Source organism: Bos grunniens, chromosome 15 (genome assembly GCF_055505025.1).
Source record: "Bos grunniens cultivar Pamir isolate PY7600 chromosome 15, Bosgru_T2T1.0, whole genome shotgun sequence".
Lineage (NCBI taxonomy): Eukaryota > Metazoa > Chordata > Mammalia > Artiodactyla > Bovidae > Bos > Bos grunniens.
In genome coordinates, this window is record NC_141179.1 from 55,166,575 (window position 1) to 55,192,511 (window position 25,937).

Sequence of the window (25,937 nt, forward strand, 5' to 3'; positions counted from 1 at the left end):
TAGTGTTCTGACATCCAGAACTATAAGGAGATATACCTTCACTATTTTAAGTCAATACGTTTATGGTAATTTGTTGCAGCAGCAATGGGAAACCAGTACAGCTTCTCATCATTCAGGCCTTGCAGTAAAGTACTCAGCTCCCTGCCTGCCACCACCGGCTTTGGTTTCTTCATAGCGTTTACCTTTATCTGGAATAATCAGATCTGTTTCTGAGTGTATAGCCTGTCTCCTCCAGCCGCATGTGCATCTCCCTGAGAGCAAAGTCCTTTTTGTTCCCTCCTTTGTCCTTGCACCCTGAGTCCTTATGAATATTGGTTGCATGAAAGAAGGAATAAATAAAACAAAAGGCTTAAGGGACTTTCCTGGTGGTCCAATGGCTAAGGCTCCACACCCCCAATACAGGGGGGCCCAGGTTCAGTCCCCAGTCAGGGAACTAAATCCACACACTGCAAATAAGGCCCGGTGCAGAACCCCCTCCAAAAAAAAACAGGCTTAATATGCTCTCTCCCTCCTGTGCACATTGAAGGCAAGGGCAGGGAGAAGCTGAGACTGGTGCGGGGAGGCTATGAAAAGGCAGAAGGGATCCTGGGAGCTTGGAGGATGGAAGAAGAGGTATGGAGGGTGGGAGACCAGATCCCCGCATGTTCGTGGGCGCTGCAGGGGTCCCTAACACAGAACTCGTGCATGAACTTTCTAGTGGACACAGCTCTCCAGTTTCAAATTCAGCACCTTTTTCTTTTTTTTCTTTTGTCCCTCAACCTGGAAGACAGGCTGCCGAAAGGAACCATTGTTCTCACTTTGCAGATGGGGGCATGGAGTCTCTGGACAGTGATTTGACAGTGGGAAGACACCCAGTTGCATCTCTGGCAAAGGATCGTGGGATATGAGAGGAGCCTGAGGCTGTCCTGTCCCCTTTCCCTCCCGACCCAGGCCCTGCAGGCTTCCAGCTGCTGGACAGCCCTCTTTCTAGTTGTCTGACTCCATTTCCTCCTCATCTGCTCTCAAGACTGGACCAGGGAGAGGTGAGTGAGGCATTCATGCTGGCTGCACATTAAAAGGGGCACTCCAAACCTCAATAATAAAAAAAAAACTTTTCATGCAACATTTTAAAAAAATCAAAATTAATACTAAAAAAAATCCATGATGAATGAAATATCAACATTTTAAATAAATAGTTTTGTTTTTTTCTTATCAGGCTCCAACATGACTTGACACAGTATTGTTTTATTCTTATCCAGGACCGGCTACATGGTGTGTGGGGCCCCTCCTTCAAAACTGATTCTGAATTTCGAGATGGCAACCAAGTCGGGGGCTCTGTCACACTGCACAGGTTGTACGCCTGTGAACTTGGCCCTGATCCTGTCTTTATTAAAATGTTGATATTTTGTTCATCTTTTTTTTTAACATCAACTTTTAAAAATATTTCTTGAAAACATTACTTATCTTTATTCCTGTGGCCTTTGGTGTTCCCATTGATTGTGCACCTGGGGAGAGCACCCCTTTTTTTTCACCCTCCCCAAGCTTTCTCTGCTTGATGTGAGCTCCTTCTTCACCCCAGGCTGCCTCCTCCAGGAAGTCTTCCCTGCTTTCCCATCCCTGCATGGCTCCTGGCAGCCCTCTGCCTTCTCCCCTGTGTCCCAGCCCAGATCACCCTGTGTGGGCTCTGTTGCTTAAGGATGGGGAGCAGATTTGATTTGTTTCCGTGTTCCCAGCACAGGGCCTGGCTCAGAAGAGTTGCTTGGAAAATTTGGTTTTCAGTGAAAATGAGTGACCTGAGGAGTTTGGAATTCTATGTCAGCAGGATACCTTTGTCAAGTCCTTCTGTCTTGAGAAGGACCTTAGTAAACCCCCCTGGAAATGCTCTGTGGTGGCAAAGCCAGCTATGCGGACACTGGGCCTGCTGGTCCCCCACACCCCTCGCCTGAGACACTGTGGGAGACCCAGCCCCATTCCAGGTGGCAGGGCAGACCTCTGGCAGGAGGTGGGTATGGGCCAGTGCTGTTGACATGGAGGAAGGCATTGTGCGCCCACAGTTGGGACTTTGCTATCGGGGCAGCCTCATCTCTGCCCTGTGATGCCCCCTGCCTGTGGCCTGTCACGGACCCATCGTTCTCTGTACAAGCCACACTGAGCTGCTGGATGGCACCTGGCCTCAGGGACTCATGGTTTTGCTCCTATAACCAGGCTTCCTGCCCTGTTCCTGGGACCAAGCTTGCCTAGATTTATAGCTGAGACCCTTTCTGATAGCCCCATTCCTGCCGATCTTTCAGGGCAGGGCTTCTGAGTCAGGGAGTTTGCGGGAACTGCCTATGTGTCCCTGAACTTGAAGCCTACCTATCCCTTTAGATCAGGGGTCTCCACCCTCTGGGCCACGGACCGGTACCTCCTGAGATCAGCAGCAGCATTAGATTAGAAAATAAAGTGCACAAGAAATGTCATGCATTTGAATCATCCTGAAACCATTCAGCAACTCCTGGTCTGTGGAAAAACTGTCTTCCATGAAATTGGTCCCTGGTGCCAAGAAGTTTGGGGACCCCTGCTGTAGATCATCAACTATCCTGGGACCCCATCGCACCTGGCCGTCACTTGTCCAAATCCCTCTCTGTGGGCCTGACCCTGGGGCCTGGGCAGGGTTAACAAAGAGGAGGCATGTAGCAGCCTGGGACAGCTCTGATGGGTGTCAGTGACGCTAGTCTGAGACTCCTCGGTTGGCTGCAGTAGACAGAACCTGGACCCCAAGCAGGGAAACCTGGCTTCAAATCCAGGCTCTATCATTCCTGGGCTTTTTGAGGCTCAGTTTCTTGATCTGCAAATTGGGAGTTAAAATGCCTGCCTCTTAGCAGGGATATGGGAGTTAACAGAGAATGCAAGAGCTCCCTGTACAAAGTGGAAGTGTTAGTTACTCAGTCGTGTCCGACTCTTTGTGACCCAATGGACCTCAGAGAATCCACCAGGCTCTTCTGTCCATGAATTTTCCAGGCAGGAATATTGGAGTGGGTTGCCATTTCCTTTTCCAGGGATGTTCCCAACCTAGGGATCAAACCCAGGTCTCCTGCATTGCGGGCAGATTCTTTACCATCTGAGCCATATGGAAGTGGCTCCCTGCACAAAGCGGGCATCAATAAGTGATAATTCCTTTTCTCCTGTGCCAAGTTTAAGTGCCCAGACTGGTCAGCTGTGCCCCTGGTGACCCCCATCCCCGCTCCAGCTCCCAAGCCTTGAGTTCTTTTCCATGACTTTCTGTCCTGGCAAAAGAGATGGGGAAGCTGAGGCTCAGAGGGATCAGGGACTTGCCCAAAGTCACATACAGCGTCAGAGGCTTAGCACAGACTGAAACCCTAGGGCCTGATGCTCGCCTAGCCTGGGCTCCCATCTCCCCATCTGGCCTTGAGAACGCGGAGCCTGAGAAGGACATCTAAGCAGCAGCATCCTCTGGGGCCCCTCCCCCACCTCAGGCACCGGCAGAGAGCCCAGGGCTCTTGGTGCTTCCATGAAAGGCGTATTTCCCTCCTGAGTCAGAGCAGACCCAGAACAGACAGCTCCAGCCTGCCCTGAGAGCCGGCCCCCTCTCTCCCCGATGGAACCTCTGGGCAGTGGCCAGCACAGCTGCATCCCCTCGGCAGGGCCTGCAACGATAGGCCCACGTTGCATCAGCTGGTCCTGTCCCTGAGCCGGCTCCTGCCTGCCAGCCAATGGGGTCCAGCCGAGTGTACAGATCCCGGCTCCGACCCACCCCACCCGCCACGGAATCACCGCATGGTCTGATCCTCCCTCGGCTTTCTCTGTGAGGGAGGAGGGGATGGAGGGCATCGTAGCTCTATTGCATCCAGCATGGCCTTCCTCCCTGTTTACCCAGGCCCTGCCAACTCCTCCTTGATTCTCCCTCCTGGAGGTGGCAGGGATTCCCCGCTCTGCCTGGCAGGGCTTGTTTCTCCCCAGCCTCCGTTCTTCTCCCTCTCTGTGCCTGCCCTCCCCGACACTGACCATCCCACGGCATCCGTCACTCACCTGTGCCCTGACTCCCAACTGTCCTCTCCAGCCTGGCTTCCTCCCCTCAGGGCCAGACTCACCAATGCTATGGCCTTCTGGGAGTCTCCAGTCTGCAGAGGCGCCACGGTGTTCATCGCTTCCCCCTAGAGTCTCCATCTCAGAGAGGACCTGCGGGCCCAGGCCAGACCCCCGGGAGTCCCCCTGCCTCCTTCTCCCTGACCCGCCATGCCCCAGTCCACTGCTGGATGCTCTTAGCCCCATGGCCCCTCCCCGGATCCAGGCATCAGCATCTTCTTTTTCTTTTAATTTTTTATTTTGCATTGAGATATTGGCAATTAACAATGTTGTGATAGTTTTAGGCGAACAGTGAAGGGACTCAGCCATACATGTACATGTATCCATTCTCCTCAGACTCCCTTCCCATCCAAGATGCCACATAACATGGAGCAAAGTTCCAAGGAGGCACCAGCGTCTTGAGCTGGGTTATTGTGACATTTTCCTCTCTGGCCTCCCTCTGTCTCTCTCCGCTCACCAGATACAGAACTCCTTTAAACACTCCAATATGACCTTGTCACTGTCCTGCTAAATTCCCTTCTGGTGGGGGGGCTCCCAAGCTCCTGTGAGACTGGCCTGGCCATTTTCTGCAGCTTTGCACTCCTGTCCCAGGTGGCATTAGTGGTAAAGAACCCACCTGCTAATGCAGAAGACATAAGAGATGAGTTTGATCCCTGGGTCGGGAAGATCCCCTGGAGGAGAGCATGACAACCCGTTCCAGTATTCTCGCCCAGAGGATCCCGCAGACAGAGGCGCCTGGGGGGCTACAGTCCACAGGGCCCCACAGAATCAGACACGACTAAAGTGACTTAGCACACACTCCTGTCCCCATACATGGTTACCTTTGTCAGGACTCTTTTGCCTGCTCTGGCTGCATGCCATGAAAGCCTGTTACAGTTCAGCTTATTTTAGCCTGAGGCCAAAAGCCTGTGGGGGTAGAAAATGCCTGGCTGGCCAGATGGGCTCCAGCCCCAGCCTCCCAGCTTCCACAGAGTTGCAACAAGGGAGCCCCAGGCCCTGTCGTAGCCCCTACTCAGACATGGTTCAGGCCTGCTTGATCTCCCACTGAATGTTGCTTTTCTATTTACTTTGTTGTTGTTGCTGTTTAGTTGCTAAGTCATGTCCAGTTCTTCGCGACCCCATGGACTGTAGCCCACCAGGCTTCTCCGTCCATGGGATTTCCCAGGCAAGAATACTGGAATGGGTTGCCATTTCCTCCTCCAGCGGATCTTCCCAATCCAGGGATTAAACCCATGTCTCCTGCATTGGCAGGCAGATACTTTACCAGTGAGCCATCAGGGAAACCCTCTATTTATTGATAGCTAAAAACTGATTATAAAAGTAATATATGCTATTGAAAAATTTCAGAGAAGCAGAGAATTGAAAACAGAAATAAAATGTATTTCCATCTCCAAAGATAAACAGTATTAAGTCATTTAAGAGTATTTCCTTCTGGCCTTTTAAAATGAATATTACGCATCTCTCTCTCTACTTTTTAAATACACATTCATTGAGAAATGGGCTTCCCTGGTGGCTCAGCTGGTAAAGAATCCACATGCAATGTGGGAGACCTGGGTTCGATCCCTGGGTTGGGGATATCCCCTGGAGAAGGGAACGGCTACCCACTCCAGTATTCTGGCCTGGAGAATTCTATGGGATTGCAGAGTCTGACATGACTGAGCGACTTTCACTTTCATTGAGAAAAAAGCTCCAAAGAGTAGAAATGGTTGAAAAATCAGATGGAAATTACCTAGTAACAGAAGTTGACTTTTTGGTGAAATGTGAACACCCTTTCACAGTTCTGTACCTCTACATGTAGAATTTTCCTAAACATGCTGTTTTATAAGCTGTTCCATTTTTCATCCACCAGCCCGTTAAGCTCTCTTCTTCTGCTTAAGGATTAACATGGCTTCCACCTTTATTATGGCTGCCAGTTTTCCTCCCTTACTGACATTGTCTCTAATTCTGGTCTCGCTCTTATAAATGAGGCCAGGGCTTCCCAGATGGCTCAGTGGATAAAGAATCTGCCTGCAGTGCAGGAGATGCAGGAGACATGGGTGGTTCGATCCCTGGATTGGGAAGATCCCCTGGAGGAGGGCATGGCAACCCACTCCAGTATTCTTGCCTGGAGAATTCCATGGACAGAGAAGCCTGGTGGGCTACAGTCCTTGGGGTCACAAAGAGTCAGACATGACTTAGCACGCACAAATAAGGCCATAATGAACATTCTTGTACATGTATCTATGCTCATGTTTTTAAAAAATACTTTCCTTATATTATGTTCCTCAAAATTGTTTTTTTTCTCCCTAAAGAACAAATAAAAAAGATACAAATAAACTTATTAACAAGACAGAAATAGACCCACAGACATAGAAAACAAATTTATGGTTACCAAAGGGGAAAGGGCAGGGGATAAACTAGGAGGTTGGGATGAACACATATATACTACTATATGTATATTGTAAAATAGATAGCCAACAAGGACCTACTGTGTAGCACAGGGAACTGTATTCAATATTTTGCAATAATCTACAAGGGAAAAAATCTGAAAAAGAATGTATATTCCATACATATATGTGTGTGTGTTCAGTCGCTCAGTAATGTCTGAGTCTTTGTGATCCCATGGATTGTAGTCCCTGCGAGGCTACTCTGCCTGCTGCAGGCAAGAATCATGGAGTAGTATCCATTCTCTTCTCCAGGAGATCTTCCCAACCCCGGGGTTCTTGCATTGCAGGTGGATCCTTTATCATCTGAACCACCAGGGAAGCCTGCATGCCTATGTATATCTCACTGAATCCCTGTGCTGTACACCTGATACTAACAGCATTGTACATCAACTATGCTTCAATATAGTTTTATTTTTTTAAATAAAAAATTTTTAAAGAACAAATCAAACTTTAACATTTGTGAATAGGATCACGGTAGCCTCCGAATTCATACTGGATGGCAAGATAGCCTTACCCCTTCCCCTCTCCCTCTCACATCCAGTCCTTCCCCAGCCATCAAGGAATGTTGCCAGTTTCTACCCGGCTACTGGGACTGTCTGTACTGATCTAAGTAACACTTGCCTTCACTTCAGCTCTGAGATCAGAATCAACATCAAGACATAAAGAACTTCCTCACTTTTTGTTTCTCCTGGTCTTCCCACCTCCTACTGATGGAAAGTAAGGTTGTTTCCAAGTTTCGCAATTGCAAACAATGCTGCAGGGAGTTATTCAGTACACTGTTTAAAGCTCCCAGTGTAAACTGCCTTCTAGAAAGAGTGTGCCCATTTCTCCTCCTGCCAACACCCGGAGGAAACCTTCTTCCTGTTTAAAATGAAATCCCTCAGATCCTTCCAGATCCTGCTCATTTCTTCACGTTACAGGTGAGGAAACAAAGGCACAGAGAGGTGCGGTGTCTTTCCAAGGTCACTGGCTGAGAGGCGGCACCCAGGCTTCCTGACTTCCGGGCTGGGCTCTTCCTCCTTTGCTGGGCTGCCACCTCGGCCTCTGTCTCCCCTGAGAGGCCGCATTCCAGCCCTTGGCTACCCTCTTGTGCCTGTGCAAGGCCAGGTGTGAGTGGAAATGACAGGATGGACAGAGCCGGAATGGTCCCAAGTGGCTTCTTAAGGTTAGGAAGGATTTTTAAATTTTATTTATTTTTTAATTATTTGCCTGCTCTGGGTCCTAGTTGCAGCATGTGGGATCTAGCTTCTTGACCAGGGATTGAACCCAGGCCCCCTGCACTGGGAGCATGGAGTCTTGGCCACTGGACCACCAGGGAAGACCAAAGTTAGGAAGGGTTTGACCAGGTGATGAAGAGGTAAGCAGAGATCCTAACGTCGTGCAGTTCTCAAAGTGCTCTCCAACCTGTTTCATTTGTGCTTCTCATCATCCTCCAGTTCATCATTCTTATTTGTCAGAGGTGGGGGCTAGACCACAGGCACACAGCTAAAACACAGCAGAGCTGGGCCAGGATCCCAGATCTCCTGACCCCCAAGCCAGGGCTTCTCATATTCCATAATGCCAGGATGGCTATACTGGACTGAAGCAGACTAGGGCTGGGAGTGGGGTGGTCAGAGCTCAGGGGCCCTCTTCTGAGTGTCAGAGACCCTAAGACAGAGAGGGCAGCCCTACAGCTGATCTGGGCATCGCTATTGTTACAGTTGCCAGTGTTACCTGGGGGAGAAAAGAAGATCTGGGCGCTGGGTAAGTGGGTGGGTAGAGAGAAAACAGGGGAAGGGAAAGGGCAAGAAGGCATGTAATAGCCATCTGATCATGCTACCAGTTCTCCAGCCAAGCAGCTGGAGCTATTTCCATAGGTTGCCAGAGGTGGCCTGGGAGAGGGAGACTGGCAGAAGGAAGAGAGCTCCCAGTCCCAAAGCTGAGCTTTCTTAACAGCATCCTCCCTTGCTCTGGCCCTAAGAAGGCAGAGTCTCTCACCAGGAGCTCCAAGTAGCTGTACTTGCAAACTGGCTTGCCACAAAGGGCCACAAAGGGGTTTGAACTTTCTCCTGGGGCCACTTGTTCAGTCACTGAGTTGTGTCTGACTTTTTGCGACCCCATGGACTACAGCACACCAGGCTTCCCTGTCCTTCACTATCTCCCCAAGTTTGTTCAAACTTATGTCCATTGAGCTGATGATGTCATCTAACCATCTCATCCTCAACCCCCTTCTCCTGCCCTCAATCATTCCCAGCATCAGGGGCTTGTCCAAGGGGGCCACTAGGAGCCACAGAAAGGTTTTGAGCAGGTGCAATGGACAAAGCCCTGGGCTGGCATCAGGGGACCTGTCCCTGTGTTCTGCACCTGGCTCATTCCATTTCCCAGTGGGAACTGTATCCCTGCCTTGTCGGGTTTTGGACACCCCACACATGGTAGACGCTCAAGAAATGTCTTCAGGTTTTGGGGTGAAGGCAGGAGGGAATGTCAACTGGCAGGAGGTGGGGTGCCAAGGAGAAGTCACACTCTTATTTTACAACTGAGAACTGAAGCCCAGGGAGGGAAAGTGACTTCCCCAAGGCTCCACAGTTAATAAGGGGTGAAGGATCCCAGCTCTGCTCTATGTCTTCCTCTCCTCCCCTTGAGCCTGAGCCGGTGTACAGGTACCTATCAGGCATGTGTGCCACATGTGAGGGCATTATGTTGCTAAAGACTTAGGCAGACGTGTGTACGTGTGGATTGCGTGAAGGGGCCGCAGCGGGCAGGTGGACACACGTGTGTCTGAAGTGTCTTGTGCCAGTTTGCACGTTTCCTGGGCGTCCTGTCGGGTGTCAGGCACCAGGAAGACTGTAGGAGGGTTGGGGTGGGGCTTGCTCTGGGAGGAGGATGGAGGAATCATGTATCGGCCCACCCCTCACGGGCCTCCCACCCTCCAACGTGGCAGCTCACAGGACAGCCCTTTGGGTCAGAAGGCCCCACACTCCACGAGAGAGCACCAGAGCTTGCAGAAATTGCATTTCCCTGACTCATGCTTGGGACTGCGAGCACATTCTTGGCTTCTGGACAGCATCTCAGAGAACTGCCGGTGGCAGCCCTGGTTTCCCAGGGAGAGGGGCCCCCAGGGGCTGGTCATCCCAGCCTTTCTTGGCCACTGTCTGGTCCTCTGTAAAAAGAAGAAAAGGATGACACTTCCTTCCAATTAACGCCCTACAATTAAAAGTGAGATGCTGTTTAGGGTGCCTGGCCACAGCATTCAAAGTGCCCCGTGAATGTCACCTCCTTATCCTTTCCCTGCCCCCACTCCTCATCTACCATGGACAAACAACTCAAATCCCAGTTCTAACTGCAATTTGCTATAAGGGCTTGAACTTAGCCTCAGTTTCTTTGTATTTAAAATGGAGCCATTCAACTTAACCTGGGAGTATTAAATATGATAATATGAACGAACTGGGCACTTAACATGTTAGTTTCTGTCTTAGAATTCTATAGGGTGAGGACTGCCTGAATCTAGCCACCGGGGCTAAAGACAGCTGCTTCTGTAATACCTGGTGGAACTGGGCCTGCCTACCTGGAAGGCCCAGCTAGAGATGATGTGGGAGAAGGAGGGCTGAGGCCCAGGGCTTGGGTTCTGGTCTAGATCCACCTCTGAATTGCTGTGTGACCTTGGGCAAATTGCTGGCCCTCTCTGGGGCCCAGTTTTCTTCTTCCTCTCTGTACAATGTGGATGAAGTTGCATTCTATGGTTTTCTACTTCCTCCTGACCATGCTGCTTGGTACCTAGGATTTCCAGCTGAGCCCCTGTCGAGGGTGGAGTGGGGTAGGTGGGCTCCTGCTGGGAGCAGGGACACAGGAGGAACACACACCTGAAATGCTCAAGAGTTTCTCTGCATTTCAGATTCTTTCCTCCTTCCATTGAGTGCTCTTCCCAGAAAGTGCAGCCTGGGAGTGTGGGGGAAGGGCTGCAGTCAGCAAGGCCAGGGCTGGGCTCAGAGCTAAGAATACTGTGGCAAAGGCTCTTGAAACTTTTTTGCTGATGTTGGAAATTTAAAGGAGCCGTTGCCTTTCTTTCTTCGGGGAGGTTGCAGGGAGGCTGTGATTGGAGTCCAGCTACTCAGGCAGACACTTCCCAGCACTCAGTCACTGGCCATGGTTCATCGTGTGCCTTTTCTGGGCATACTCTGTGCTGGGTACTGGGGACTCAGAGGGAGAAGAAATCTCTGCCCATCCAAAATCGCCAGCAACATTCAGGGACATTATAGGGTGATGACACAGAGATAATGCAGCAGAATGCCATAGAAGAAGCTTCTGACAAAGTCTGAGCTAAGGTAGAGTCTAGTAAGAGTGGGAGAGGGTCTCCAGTGCCCTCCCCCAAGCCTCAGCTTCCCTATCTGTATATGGAGGGCACTGGTCCTTTCTACTCTGACCTTCTAAGGGGCTTATCTAACAGCATGCGCTTCAGTTTACCCTTCCCGCTAGGTGTGGTCCCTGAGAGTTGTAGTACTTAGCTTCCTCCCAGAGTTCTGGTGAGGCCTTCGAGAGCTAAGAGTTTCGAGGAAAGGTGTAGAGCAAAGGTAATCTCTGTGGGATGTGGACATCTGGACCTGCTGGAAATCAAGGCAAACATCTCCTTTCTATTAGCTTTGATGGACCCTTAGCTGACTGGCCAGGCTTCCCTTATGGCTCAGCTGGTAAAGACCAAGTGAAGTCGCTCAGTCGTGTCCGACTCTTTGCAACCCCATGGACTGTAGCCTACCACGCTCCTCCATCCATGGGATTTTCCAGGCAAGAGTACTGGAGTGGATTGCCATTTCCTTCTCCAGAGGATCTTCCCGACCCAGGGATCGAACCCCGGTCTCCTGCATTGTAGGCAGACGCTTTACCGTCTGAGCCATCCGCCTGCAACGTGGTGGACTTGGGTTTGACCCCTGGGTTGGGAAGATCCCCTGGAGAAGGGAAAGGCTACCCACTCCAGTATTCCGGCCTGGAGAATTCCATGGACTGTATAGTCCATGGGGTCGCAAAGAGTTGGCTTTATGACTTTCACTTCACTAGCTGACTGGTCAGTTACCACCTGAGGTCCAAACCGCGGGTGGGATGGGGGGTGGGGTAGAGGGTGGACGGGCCTGGGACCCAGGTGGTTTCCTGTTTCCTCGAATACCAAGGACTTCTCCTTAAAAGCAATACACAGACGAGGCAGGAGGAAGTACATGAAAACCAGGACAGCCAGGTCAAAGATATGGACTCTACCCTGAGGCTAAGAGAGTTTGTCAATGATCAGACCTGTCCAAAGAAAAGGATACTGGCTGCCTACGAGGGAGGTGAGCTCCCTGTTCTTGGAGGAGCCTGGGTGCTTGCCTTTTTGGGATTCTTGCCTTTTGGGGTACAGAGAGGACTTCTGCCTGTGGCTGCAGACAGGAACTCATGACCTCTAAGATGCCTCGCAGTCCAGAGTCCTCAATATTTTTATTCTAAGATTCTTTGACTGTGAGTCTTTAAAAAATTTTATTTATTTGGCTGCATTGGGTCTTAGTTGCAGCATGTGGGACCTTCACTGCATTATGCACAATCTTTCATTGTGGCACAAGGACTCTAGTTGTGGCGGGTGGGCTCAATAGTTGAGGCGAGGCATGTTGGATCTCAGTTCCCTGGACAGGGATTGAACCCTTGTTCCCTGCATCACAAGGAGGGTTCTTAACCACTGGACCACCAGGGAAGTCCCTGACTGTGAGATTTAACATTCTAAGATTCCTTAGATGAATTCAAAGATACCACAGGAATATCATATTCTGTGATGACCACCTTGATTCTAGTAATCTCTGGTTCTTTGACTTTGATTTGAAGAGATTAAAGCTCTTGGGATCTAAGATTTCCCACAGTCCTTGTAATCAGACCGTGAACACCAGTAGCCTAAGTCAGACTGAGAAATTAGTCACCACCACCACCTGGCTGGGGTGGCCAGAACAGGCCCTCCCCTCGCCTCTGCTGTGAGGGACCTGAATGATTCATCTGCTGGGTGCGGGCCCAAGTTTACTCCCCAAGATCCAGAGATGCGCCTGGAATAAGGATACTCAGCACAGTTTGTTGACTGACTGAATGAGTGAGTGAGTGAACTGTCTCTTTACTCTGTCCCTGCCTCTCCATACTGGGCCCATGAGGTTATCTATGATTTCCTTGTTAAAGATTTGGAGTGGGGATGTCCTAAATAATCTGCCTTCTCAAGTTCCCTACTAGGATATGCATACCCTCCTAAGAGGGCTTCCCAGGTGGTGCTAGTGATAAAGAACCTGCTTGCCAAAGTAGGAGGCATAAGAGATGTGGGTTCGATCCCTGGGTTGGGAAGATCCCCTGGAGGAGGGCATTCTCCAGTATTCTTTCCTGGAGAATCCCCATGGACAGAGGAGCCTGGCAGGCTACAGACCATGGGGTCGCATAGAGTGGGACACAGTGAAGTGACTTAGCACGCACGCACGGACCCTCCTAAGAATATTCATCCGAAGAGCAGGGACTTCGTCCTGTTCTTGGCTATGTCTTCTGCACCTGGAACAGAAACGAATACCCCAGCTTAGCTCAGAGCTCCAGAGGCTATCAGTTGTGGGAGGGTGGGGGAGAGGAGCTGATAGTGAGACCTGTGGGATGGGACTCAGATAGGGAGGGCGTAGGGATGACCAAGGAGAGAGAGACAGAGACAGACAAGGAAAGGAAGCAAGGAATGACATTTCACAAAGGAACTGCGGCCCAGAAAGGAAAGTAACTTCCTTAGGGTCACACAGCATATTACTTAAAGGTCAGCCAGAGTATTCTCCCTGTGCACCCCTTCAGGCCCAGCCAGCCCACCTGGTGTTCCCCAGGTGTTTCCAAGACCTTCCTGGGGGAAGGTCAGGTGCAGGAACTGGCTGCCACTCTTCCTGTCAAGGTGGTCACTGAGGTTGAGCTCCAAGGTGTTCAGGATAAACTGCAGATGGAGAAGGGTGCCGCCTCCCAACCTCTGACCACCTCCCCTGAGAGAAAGGAGAGGAGGGGGCTTGTAGGGGGGCCCAATTTCAGTTCGAGAATGGGGGAATGGATCCACATCAAGGCAGATCCGCTGTCGGTATAGGGGAGCTGGAAGGTGTGAGATCAGGGATAAGCCGGCTTGTGCAAAGAACCTTGGGGTGTGGCGGCTCCTCTCCAGGGAGTAGGACCCTGAAGCCCTGTGTCTAAGCGATCCGAACTCCCACTAGGGAGCCCCGTGTCCCCTTCATCTAAGCGGTCCGAACTCAAGAAGAGTCAAAAGATGCCCGCTCGCTCCGAAGTCGTGCGGGCCCCCCGGGGCGCCCAGCCCGGAGTTTCCGGGCGCTGCGATCGCGTCCGATATGCAGGGCAGTAGGACCCAGGGGCCGGGTGACTGCCTGCAGAAGGAGGGGGCGGAAGCCGGGGCGGTTTGGGGGAGGTCTCTGGCTTTTTTTGGCTAGGCAGGGGCGCCCTCCGGAAGCTTTTCCAACTTTCCAGAAGTTTCTCGGGACGGGCGGGAGGTGGGGTGGGGGAACGCCATATATAGATCTGGAGCGCGGGGGCGCGGCGGAGAGTGGAATCCGTTCGCGGCTCCAGTGTGACACTGTGACTGCGGTCCCGGCGCCAGCCCAGCCCGGCCAGGTGAGGGGCGGGGGCGGCCGGGGGAGTTTTCTACGGGGGCTCAAGGGAATGAGAGGGGAGAGCGGCCCGGGCGAGGGTTTAGGGGCCAACCAGAGCCACAGACTGAGCCCGCAGACTGGAGTCCCTGGCACTTTTGGGGGCAGCTGGAGGGTTGGAGATGGAGACTAGATGGTAACGGCGGAGAGAGCCTGAGGGCGACCGCAGAGATGGAGCCGGGATGGGCAGTCGGGACACTCACAGGGCCCGGAGAAAGTGCAGGGTTCCCCAGAAGTGTGGGGCAGGAGTGGTGGTGGCCAGGAGGGAACAGGCCAGTTGGGGGCCACGATGCTGAGGCTCCTCTCTCTGCAGCATCAGGGAGGGAGGATCCGGGTCTGCAGTTCCTTCCAGCAATAACTGGGAGGCCAGGCTGGCTTTGCACGTCTCTGTGCCTCCAGTTGTGGGTTGAGGCCCAAAGGCCAGTGGACCAGTCTCCTCACAGGCTTGATGGGGGGTATCTGAGCCTCCTGAGGAAGGGTAGTGGGGAGAGGAGGTGAAATAACCTTGACTTTTCCTGGGGGCTGTCTTGGCTTTTGGGGTCCCCACGGTTTGGGAGGAGTCACCCACTGCGGCTCCATTTCTGATCAGCAGCCTGTATGCCTAGGTGATGGCAACTAAAAGAGGGACTTGGCTAGCACCAGTCTCCCCCACCTCCCTCCAAAAAGAGGCTGAAGAGGTGACCAGGACTGCATCCCCCCAGAGAAGGGAGGACGGACAGGGATGGAGGGGGCTCCCTAGAAGGCTTTTGGTCACCCGCTCTAATTCTGTCCGCCGCCGCCTGGTTCCTGGAGTCACTGCAGCGTTAAGGTCACTTCAAAGGCCGGGGTTCCCTGCCCCCAGCTTAGGGACATTCCTGAGGTGACTTGAGTGGAGGGAGAAGAATGAAACCGGCTTCCAGCATGGCCAGAAAGCCTGGCCCCGCCTCTTCCAGGGTTTCCGGCTGGTCCCCCTGGTCTGCAGGGCCCGGATGGAGGCCTCGGGAAAATCTGGGGGCTTTGGTTCTCTGGAAGTCTCTGGCTGGGACCACACCCTTCTGCCCTCAGACAGTTCATCTGCCCATCCCCCCTTCCTGAGGCCTCCTGGTCCCCTCCTTTTGTCTCTGGGCACTGGGATTCCCAGCAGAAATGTTTTTTTTAAAACTGGCTGTAACTGGACACTGAATCCAGCCCTCTGGAGGGGCTCTGTGGGAGCTTCTGGGAGGTGGGAGCCCTGTGCTAGGAAGCCCGACCCCTACTGATCCCTGACGGACGGAGGTGGCTCCCTGCCCTTCTCTGGCCTCAGTTTCTCCCACTGTGCAGTGAAGTGGATGACCTCCGAGGTCCTCCAGATCTGGAGCTGGTTGTGCCTGCCTTCTGCCACGGGCAGAATAGATGGGGGTCCCTTAGCGGGGCTGGGCCTTCCAGGCCTGTCCTCACCACCACCCAGCTCTGCCCTACCCCATCCTCCTCACTCTTCTGCTTTCTTTCAGAATGAAAAAGGCAGGCCTTGACCTCCCCCTGAGGCAGTTTCAAGGTACTTTAGACCTCCTCAAGTGTGTGAGACCCTTTCTGGTGCTCCCATCCCTCCCGCAATCTGCTTCCCTTCCCTCTACTTAAAAAACCTGGAATCCAGTCTCCTTCCGGCTATCTGTGGGCACAGGCCTTGGTTCTGTGATTGTGTATTTTTTTTTGTGGGACCATAAATCATCTAACCTTGGCCTCAGGGCTGCGATTTCTCTGTGGCAACAGGGGCTGGGCTGTGGGAGGCTGGCTTGCTTGCAGTGACTTGCCTTCCTCCGTTCCTGCCACTGGGTTAACAGCCCTTCACCCTTGCCGCACATCTCCCTGCAGAGTCTGATGTTGCAGGCTCGAAGCTAGGGCCAGAAAGTCTCCATGGCACCCCACCCCCTGGGACCTGAACCCAGGCCTCCGGCTTCCCAGGCTGGAAGCCCCCCTCTGCAGGCGGGTGGAGATAATTCAGTTTCCAGCCTGCCACGTCACCCGGAGCCGGCAGGAGGAACAGGAGCACAGCTATGTGGCTGCCTGAGGAATCCCAAACTAGTCATTTGGAGCTTTCTTGAAAAGCCCCTCCCAGCCCTTTGAGGTTCTGGTTGGCTGAGGGTGGGGGCTGTCAAGATAGTGCCTGCCACGTGGCAGGACTGTGAACTGGGCTCCTAGATTATTTCTCCGGGGGATGCTGGTGACCTCTGCAGAGGTCCAAGCTCTGGCATCCACTGTTTGGACTAAAGGCGGCCTTTGAATAGGATGATCGTATGCCTGTTGTCTTGGCATAATAATTAGTAGTATTTCCATTTTACTGTCTTAAGTGTCCAAGTGTCCTTGTTTGTACAATAATTATATAGGCCCTCTGCCTTTGAGGCTCCAGGCCTGGTGGGAGGAAGGTGACCTGGGCCCAGAGATATTCTTTAGGGTAAAACTATCTTACCTCTGCAATCCCTACTTTAGGCTACAGTTCTCTTTGGTAGCTTCTCCCAGGCACCTGTGGGTCTTGGTGGCCTTCCCTCTGTCCCAGATACTGAGGGTCGTTCACCAGGATTCTGAGTTTGCCACCTTGAGGACCATGAGTGGGGATCTGCCAGCGCAGTGGGATCCCAGCTTCTACCATGGTTCCTTCCAGCCCTTTTCTTTGCCGTCATCTCATCTTCCTTTGTGCTGCCTGAAGGACAGGCGGAAATGACCTCAAAGCGGGGCGAGTGTGGAAATAAGTCCACGTGGAGACTGTCCTGATGGGAGGCCCCAGAGAGGGGAGAGGGGCTTGTCGTAGGGGACTTTGGGATAGCTGTGGTTTGAGGATGGCAGTCTTGAAGCCACAGTGTAGATGGGCATGTGTGGCGATCACTGCCAGATGGGAACGGGAGGGCAGAATGGAATCTGAGTAGCCTCTGCTTCCTGGGAGACTGAACACACATCTGGCCACCAGCCTCTGGTGAACAGGAGGGGGTGTCAGTGTTCTGAGCTGTGACGTGCCCTGGCCCTTAATATCCTTCCTCTCAGGAAACCTACCCCACCTCCCATCCCCCTCCTGCTTTTGTCCTGGGGATTTCCCATCTACTCGAGGGGCGGTGGGCAGGCATGTCCTGCCAAGACAGAGGCCTGGGCATGGAGACCATGACCCTTACAACTTGGAAAATGGGAGCCCGAGACTTAGTGAGGGGTGGACACACACGCACACATGCACATTTTCAGACTCAAGGTCACCCTTTGGGGCAGCAGAGTAGAGTATCTGGGTTCTCTCATTTAATCAGTGAACCTACTGGTGACTCATTAACATCCCAGCACAGAAGGGAAGGCGTGGGGGAGGAACACTGCACCTCCGCCCACATGACATCCTCTGTCCAGGGCCCTGAGTTTCATGCAGACCCTCAGCTCGTCTACTACTTTCCCCCGCCTACTGGAAAAGGGTCCCAGGGTTGTAAGAGATCTGAGCTAACCTTCAGCAAACCGAAGAGCCTTGGTTTGGCCAAGTGGCCCTAGTTTCTGTTCATTCAGGAATAGCTGAGGCCTGTTGCGTGCTGGGCACAGGGAACTATAAAGGGGAGCCGGACGGGCTGTGTGTCCTGCCCTCCTGGAGGACACAGACCTCTAGGTCTGTGATGGAAACAATAGGTAACAGACACATGAGTGTAAATGTTAAATTCAGTGTAAGAAATAAATAGGGCTGAGGTGGCTATTTGCTTGCTTTAGATGAGGAGTCAAAGAAGGCCTCTGAGAGATCCGGCAGATGGAAACCCCAGTTTGGGCAACCTGGAGTTAGGTCTGGGCTCCCCAGAGCTCTGGACCCTCCCGCTCCCATCTCCAGGGGACTCGGCAGCAGCCAGAAGGGTGGGGATGGGTGCAGGGGAAGAACAACTGGGGCTTCAGGAGTGCCCTCTCTCTGCCACCCTCATAGGCCCTCCTCGGTGCTCACAACCCACCTCCCAGCCATGCGTGCCCTCCTGCTCATCAGCACCATCTGCCTCCTGGCCAGGGCCCTGGCCGCTGAGGTGAAGAAACCTGCGGCTGCAGCAGCTCCGGGCACCGCTGAGAAGCTGAGCCCCAAGGCGGCCACGCTGGCTGAGCGCAGCGCCGGCCTGGCCTTCAGCCTATACCAGGCCATGGCCAAGGACCAGGCGGTGGAGAACATCCTGCTGTCACCCGTGGTGGTGGCCTCGTCCCTGGGGCTCGTGTCTCTGGGCGGCAAGGCGGCCACGGCATCGCAGGCCAAGGCGGTGCTGAGCGCCGAGCAGCTGCGCGACGACGAGGTGCACGCGGGCCTGGGCGAGCTGCTGCGCTCGCTCAGCAACAGCACGGCGCGCAACGTCACCTGGAAGCTGGGCAGCCGCCTGTACGGGCCCAGCTCCGTGAGCTTCGCAGAGGACTTCGTGCGCAGCAGCAAGCAGCACTACAACTGTGAGCACTCCAAGATCAACTTCCGCGACAAGCGGAGCGCCCTGCAGTCCATCAACGAGTGGGCGGCGCAGACCACCGACGGCAAGCTGCCCGAAGTCACCAAGGACGTGGAGCGCACCGATGGCGCGCTGCTGGTCAATGCCATGTTCTTCAAGCGTGAGTCCAGTGGGGCGGGGCAGGGTGGGGCGGGGTCTCCTCTCCGCGAGGCCCCGCCCCCGGCAAGTCTGATCAATCAGTATTTCTGTGCCAAGCACCAGTCCTCATTAACAACAACTCGTGGACATGGAGGGAGGCAGTTATTGAACTCTTTATATATGACAAACTAGGTTTAGCGAGGTGTAGTGTTGTATCTGGGGCTTCCCTGGTAGCCCAGCTGGTAAAGAATTTGCTTGCAATGCAGAAGACTTCGCTTGGATTACTAAGTCAGGAAGATCCCCTGCAGAAGGGATAGGCTACCCATTCCAGTATTCTTGGGCTTTTCTGGTGGTTCAGATAGTAAGGAACAATGCGAGAGACCTGGCTTCGATCCCTGGGTCAGGAAGATCCCCTGGAGGAGGGCATGACAACCCACTCCAGTATTCCTGTCTGGAGAATCCTGGTGGACACAGGAGCCTGGCAGGCTACAGTCCATGGGGTCGCAGAGTTGGACACGACTGAGCGACTAAGCACAGCACAGCACAGTGTTGTGTCTAAAGGAATGGGACACAGATACAAGCCCAGCTGAAGGACTCCACAGGATGTGTTTCAGCACATCAGAGTGCTGTTGATTGTCTTGGAATTAAATTCAGTAATCATTTCTGCCTCAGTAATGAGCTGGCTCCACGCCTGTGATCATGCCTAATGCTCAAAGCAACTTTGAGGGTAGGAGGTGTTACCTCCATTTCATAGGTGATAAAACAGGCTCAGCTAGGAGGAGAGAACCTAGACTCATGTCCAAGTGCATCTTGAATTGAAGACTTGATTCAGGCTTAATGTGGACTTCTGAGTACCTATATGGATAGCGCTGTTACTCTTACAGGCTGCTGTGAGGATGAGGTGCCCCTGTTTGACAAATGAGGGGACCAAGATAGGAGCGGTGAAAGGTCTTGTAGCCAGTTGGTGACTGAGACTGAATTTGAACACAGGTCTGGATGTGACACTGGTCAGGACTCAGGCCACTGTCACATATGCAAGGTTTTTGGGGTCATGTTTTTTGGTCACAGGGACAGGGCTTGCAGACAAGAATTAAAAGCAATCTTGGGGCACAGACCTCAGCTGGCAGGGGGTGTGGGGAGTCCAGCTCAGCACATGTTGCCCAAATGCCTGGCAGGGGTCAGGGCAGAGGCGGACGTAGCAGTGGCTGGACTGAGGGTCCTCCTTTTGGAGGTATTTCCTGTCATGTGGAAACTGCCAGGCCCTGACTATGTGTAGAGAGCCGTGTCTTCAGGCAGCATGTCCCCATTCCTAAAGCAAGAGCATGTACTCTAGGGGACTGGGTGCTCAGCGAGGAGGTGGGCTGCAGCCGAGCCCCAAAGACTGGAGTGAAGGCCTGTGGCAGGGGTAAATCATCCTGGATATTTAGTTGGGAGAATGGTAAGGGGAGCAGCGCATCTGTTTCTCATCTTGTGTTCTACTTCCTGCTACAGCGCACTGGGACGAGAGATTCCACCACAAGATGGTGGACAACCGAGGCTTCATGGTGACCCGTTCCTATACCGTGGGTGTCACCATGATGCACCGGACAGGTAGGTGCCTTGCAGAGTAGGGTGGGGCGGGCGGGTGGGCGATGTGGGGGCCCGAGGGTGCTTAGGGCTTGGCCCGCCCTCACCCCACAGCATGCCCAGTACCCTTTCGGCTTTTCTCCCAGGTCTCTACAACTACTATGACGACGAGAAGGAGAAGCTGCAGATGGTGGAGATGCCGCTGGCGCACAAGCTGTCCAGCCTCATCATCATCATGCCCCACCATGTGGAGCCCCTTGAGCGCCTGGAAAAGCTGCTGACCAAAGAGCAGCTGAAGGTCTGGATGGGCAAGATGCAGAAGAAGGCTGTGGCCATCTCCCTGCCCAAGGGAGTCGTGGAGGTGACCCACGACTTACAGGTGAGGGGAGGCCCAGCTCAGGGGCCTGCAGGGCTTAGAGTTGGCGGGGGATGGTCTGTCACCAGCTCAACGGGTCTGTCCTGAGCCCCTCTGGGTGTCCAGGCAGTAATGGGCTGTGCTGAGGGAGGGGGGAATGGTCCCTGCCTTTGGGAAGATGGTGACAGCATCAATACTTAAGTATAATTGAGCACCTGCTGTGTGCCAGGCACACTTCCTAAGCACTCTGCATGCGTTAAATTCTTAATCCTCAACACTGTATTAGGTAGGACGATCAGCCTTATCTTACAGATGAGGAAAATGAGGCTCAGAAAAGTTAAATAACTTATCCAGAGTCATACAGTCACTAACTCAGACATTTAGCACCAAGCCACGTCCTTAATCTTACGCTGCGCTGCCTCTCAGCACAAGGTGTAGGCACACCTCATTTTATCGTGCTTTTCTTTATTGCAATTTTTTTTTTTTTACAAATTTTTGAAGATGTATGGCAACTCTACATCAAGCAAGTTTGGCTCTACTTTTCCAACAGTGTTTGCTCACTTCATGTCTCTGGGTCCCATTTTGGTAATTCTCGCAATTACCAAACCCTCCACCAGCAAAAGATTATAGCTTCCTAAAGACTCAGATGATGGTTAGCATTTTTAGCAATAAAATATTTTTAATTAAGGTACATACATTGTTTTAAGAGATAATGCTGTTGCAGACTTAATAGACTACAGTATAGTGCAAACATAACATTTATATACATTGGGAAAGCAAAACAATTGTGTGACTCACTTTATTGCAGTATTTACTTTATTGTGGTGGTCTGGAACCAAACCCGCAATGTCTCTAGGGTATGCCTCCACTATTCAAGCTGGAGGATTGTTCCCCATGCACTAGTAAGACTAATAATAGCTTTCAGCTCTGAGTCACTTGGCTGGAAACTCAACCAGCCTGCTAAGCATCATTTCCCCCTCATGACCACCCTGGGTGGTGGGCAGCAGCTCAGGGAGAAGCAGTGACTTGCTCAGGTTACCCTAGCTAGTAAGTGCTGGGGCTACAGTTCTCAGGTGAAGACTCAGGGTGGCCTTTTTGTCAATCAGGAGAGTTTTTTTTTTTTTTCTGTTCAAAAGGGAAAACTTGCATCTCATTCCTCCCTTAGGTTCCAGAAATGGTTCTGTAGGTGATCCCTTGCCTGCAGAATTGATTCAGACTTGCTGCTGAGGGAGTGTGGAGGAGAAAGCTTGAGATGAGATGGGGCTTAGACTCCAAGCTGGAGACTAGTAGAACTTGTGTGGTCTGTATGGTAGATAGCATGAGGTTTCCAGAGAGAAGCCACACCCGTCTCCCTCCTGGGCTTGTCCTGACACTCCCCCAGCCCGTTCTGCAGTTGCTATCACCTGACTCCTCTTCTTTCTCCCGTGTTTTCCTGGCACCCTGGGTGGACACACTATCTACTACCCTCCAGTAGATTGAGGTGGAAAATTCCAAGTGGGTAATTTGTGCAAAGTCATGGGGACTGGAATAGCTGGGCCTCGAATTCCTGTCTCGGGACAACCGGACTCTCAGGCCCCTAAGTATCAGGCTGGTTTGGCCATGCTGGGGAAGTGCACTGTCCTCCAGAACCTTGGGCCCTGAGGGCTGCTGTTCACTCAGCCGACAGTTCTTTACCACCGCCTCTTCTGCACTGAGAGCAGGGTGAGCCCCGAACATGGGCCCTGCCTTGAGGGAGCACTGAGCCAGTGGGGCAGACGACAGGACCACACACTGATAGAGCGAGGCCAGGGGTGTGTGGCTCCAGTCTTGTGGGGCTGGGAAGGCTCCCCAGAAGACGTGGTGTCTAAAGGACCTTACAGAGACAGGGTAGACACAAAGATGCTCTTGAGGAGGCAGTTTCAGGGAAGCTGTTGAATGGAGAGCAGAGTGGTACATGCTAGGGGTGAAACTGTGATGAAAGCACAGTTCCTAGGAGAGAGCTTGTCCTTGGCTTCCAGGGGCTGTGCAGAGCCTTGGAGAGAGAGAGAGAGAGAGAGAGAGAGTGTATGTGTTTTAATTTTTGAAATACTATGGAAATACATGAACATACATTAAAAATAGATTAAGGAACCCTCATGTATCCATCACTCAACATCAACTATCACACCCATCAGATTATCTTGAAGCAAATCCCAGCCTTCATATCACCCTGGAAAAGTTTTAAGCCCCCGAGTGATGTGGTCAGAGCTGTTCTTAGGTCAGTCTTTTCTCGAACGTGAGTGTGTCAAGAATTACCTGGAGAGTTGGTTAAGAAGGGTTCCTGGTCCACCCGCAGACACGTTGATTCAGAGGCTCTGGGCTGGATCAGGAAACGTGCGTTTCATATAAGCCCCCAGGAGAGGCCGATGCTGGCTGTCTACCACTCATATCAAAGGTCAGGATTGCTCGGCGGGTCCAGGCGTATATTCTGCCTTTTCCCCCTGAGTCTTGGTTTCCTCATCTGTGAAGTGGTGATTGGAAGCTGTTGCAGGGCTGTCATGAATTAGGAAAGTGGTTTGCCGTTTCCACACCATGTCTGGCACACAGAAGGTGGCCAGGGAGTGGTAACTTCTGCTCAGAGAAGAGGAGAGACAGTGGGTGGTGTGGGTGGAGGGTAAGGGTCTAGGAACTTTGCCTACCATGGCCTCACCATCATCCACCTGGTTCTACAGAAACACTTGGCTGGGCTGGGTCTGACCGAGGCCATCGACAAGAACAAGGCAGACCTGTCTCGCATGTCGGGCAAGAAGGACCTATACCTGGCCAGCGTGTTCCACGCCACTGCCTTCGAGTGGGACACGGACGGCAACCCCTTCGACCAGGACATCTACGGGCGTGAGGAGCTGCGCAGCCCCAAGCTCTTCTACGCTGACCACCCCTTCATCTTCCTGGTTCGAGACACCCAGAGCGGCTCTCTGCTGTTCATCGGGCGCCTAGTCCGGCCCAAGGGCGACAAGATGCGAGACGAGTTGTAGGGCCCCAGGGTGGGTGTGGATGGCGGGGGGCAGTGGGAGGCTCCTGAGACACATGGGTGCTATGGGGGTGGGGGAGCTGAGGTGCCAACCTTGGATAGTCTGGGGTGGGGGTGGGAAAACAGGGGGCTTCCTATGTGTCTGAGCAGCCCTTCCCGGCCTGGATTCACTCTGCTTGGACACGGTCCCCCAGGTGTCATGATGCTGAGCCCAGAGACCCCGTGTCCCATGGGAGCTGGGCGGTAGTCGTCGAGCCCCGCTCTCAGTCCTGGGATCCAGCCTGCCTCAATCAGTGTTCATATTTATAGCCCAGTGCTTTCTCATCTGTGAGATGGAATTGAGCTGGGGGTTCAGCCAAGCCCTCATGGAATGGGGGCCCTCTTCCTGACATGACCACCACCTCAGCCCCCTCCCAATCTTCTCCTAACTTCCCTCATCTATAAAACTAGGTGCTGCAGCCCCTGGGACAGGTACTCCCACAGTGAGTCTGACCCCAGAGAGGGGGTTGAGAAATAGCTCATGGAGGGGGGTGGGTTTGGGCAGACTCCGGTCAGGCATCATGGGGATGAACATTGTTTTTTCCTTTTATAGATTTTCAAAAATGGGGAGGAAAGTGGGGAAATGAGCCTTTGTTGCTGTCAAACCAAGAACTTATTTGTACAATTGTTTTTTTTTTTTTTTTCAATAAAACTTTTCCAGTGAAATTTTGTTGGATCATGGAAGGTGACTGGATCAGAGGTTACCATGTCATTCTTCCCTGGGGACAAGGGCTCCTTCTGTTAAGCCCTGTTTGCTACTAATAGTCCTTGTCAGGCCTCCAAATCCTGGCAGATAACTGGAGATAATACTGTGTGGCAGGCCCACTGTGTGCTGACTCCGGGAATTGTGGCTCTGACTGCCCTGGAGAGGTGGAGGCTGCAGGGCCAGAATGACAGCACTGGGCCTGGAGCCCAGGGCTTTGCTGTCCTGCTGGCTTCAGGATCCCAGTCTTCAGCCCTGAGTCTTTCCTTTCAATCTGACCTCATCCACATCCAGGGCCAGAGGGCCACACGCTCAGGCTCCCTGACTGGGCAGGACTTTGTGAAGAAGGAGCTTGTAGGGTCCTTGCTCTGTACTTGGATTTGGAGCAGGAGCCGAGGAGAGTCCTGATACACACACATTGGTTACCTCTTCTGAGCCTTGGGGCTCCTGACATCACAGCTCAGGGAGGGAGAGGGCAAGTGGGATGCACAGGACAGAAGATCAGTGGCCAGCGAGGCAGAGGAGCAGAGGAAACTGGGTTCATGGCCCATCTCTGCTGCTTGCTGGCTGTGTGACTCTGGGCAGCTTACTACCTTGCTCTGGGCACCTCTCCCATTTGCTTTTGCCAACAACTCTGCCCTGGGTGGTGTTGGTCTCAAAAGGGAGTCCCTGCCTGACTGGGCAACCTAGGTGGAGTCCTCCAAGAAGTGAATGGGCTGCAGAAGGGCCAGCCGATTCATTCTTATTATTACCATAATGCCACGGCTGCTCAGAGCTCCAGGGCTGTTCTATGTTATGGACTCAGTAAATTAGATCTCTGCCCTCAAAAGGTCTCATCTAGAAGTGGAGATGTAGAGACAGTGACAAGCACGCTCAGTACTCACGGTGTTCCAGATATGCCATGCTTATTCTCCTGCGTCAGGGCCTTTGCACTAGTTCTTTCTGGAAAATGATTTTTCTAGATCTTTGCAAGACTCCTTTTTTTTGGTCATCCAGAAATCAGCCTAAACGTCTACTCCACAAAGCATTCTGTAACCTCACTATATAAGCAGCTTCAATTGTTAGTCAGTTATTGTTCAATCACTCAGTTGTGTCCAACGCTTTGCGACCCCATGGATTGTGGCACGCCAGGCTTCTCTGTCCTTCACCATCTCCTGGAGCTTGCTCAGACTCATCCATTGAGTCGGTGATGCCATCCAACTATCTCGTCCTCTGTTGTCGCCTTCTGCCCTCAATCTTTGCCAGCATCAGGGTCTTTTCAAATGAATCAGTTCTTTGCATCAGGTGGCCAAAGTATTTGAAACTTCTGCCTCAGCATCAGTCCCTCCGATGAATATTCAGGATTAATTTCCTTTAGGATTGACTGGTTTGATCTTGCAGTCCAAGGGGCTCTCAAGAGTCTTCTCCAACACCACAGTTCAAAAGCATCAATTCTTCGTCGCTCAGGCTTCTTTAGGGTCCAAGTCTCACATCCATACATGACCACTGGAAAAACCATAGCTTCGACTAGATGGACCTTTTATCGGTAAAGTAATGTCTCTGCTTTTTAATATGCTGTCTAGATTTGTCATAGCTTTTCTCCCAAGAGCAAACATCTTTTAATTTCATGGCTGCAGTCACCATCTGCA

The 25,937-nt window shown here is 52.5% G+C and overlaps 1 protein-coding gene across 2 annotated transcripts; it reads left to right on the plus strand.

Moving 5' to 3' along the window:
* The first annotated feature begins 14,026 nt into the window (after positions 1-14,026).
* On the plus strand, positions 14,027-24,272 carry SERPINH1 (serpin family H member 1). Of its 2 annotated transcripts, XM_086340878.1 has the most exons (6): positions 14,027-14,099; positions 15,604-15,647; positions 18,024-18,679; positions 20,149-20,247; positions 20,370-20,602; positions 23,269-24,272. In XM_086340878.1, exons 3-6 carry the CDS (start codon positions 18,058-18,060, stop codon positions 23,569-23,571), a joined length of 1,257 nt encoding a protein of 418 aa, XP_086197004.1. In that variant the 5' UTR covers positions 14,027-14,099; positions 15,604-15,647; positions 18,024-18,057; the 3' UTR covers positions 23,572-24,272. The 2 variants fall into 2 exon arrangements, with proteins under 2 accessions (XP_086197004.1, XP_086197003.1); XM_086340877.1 differs by lacking the exon at positions 15,604-15,647.
* The last annotated feature ends 1,665 nt before the right edge of the window (positions 24,273-25,937 follow it).

What these genes read in the sequence shown, in the direction of transcription:
- SERPINH1 (XM_086340878.1), top strand. Translation starts at nt 18,058, where the DNA reads ATGCGTGCCCTCCTGCTCATCAGCACCATCTGCCTCCTGGCCAGGGCC. An exon ending in CACCATGATGCACCGGACAG is followed by an intron (nt 20,248 to 20,369) that starts GTAGGTGCCTTG and finishes CTTTTCTCCCAG; the next exon opens with GTCTCTACAACTACTATGAC. An exon ending in AGGTGACCCACGACTTACAG is followed by an intron (nt 20,603 to 23,268) that starts GTGAGGGGAGGC and finishes CTGGTTCTACAG; the next exon opens with AAACACTTGGCTGGGCTGGG.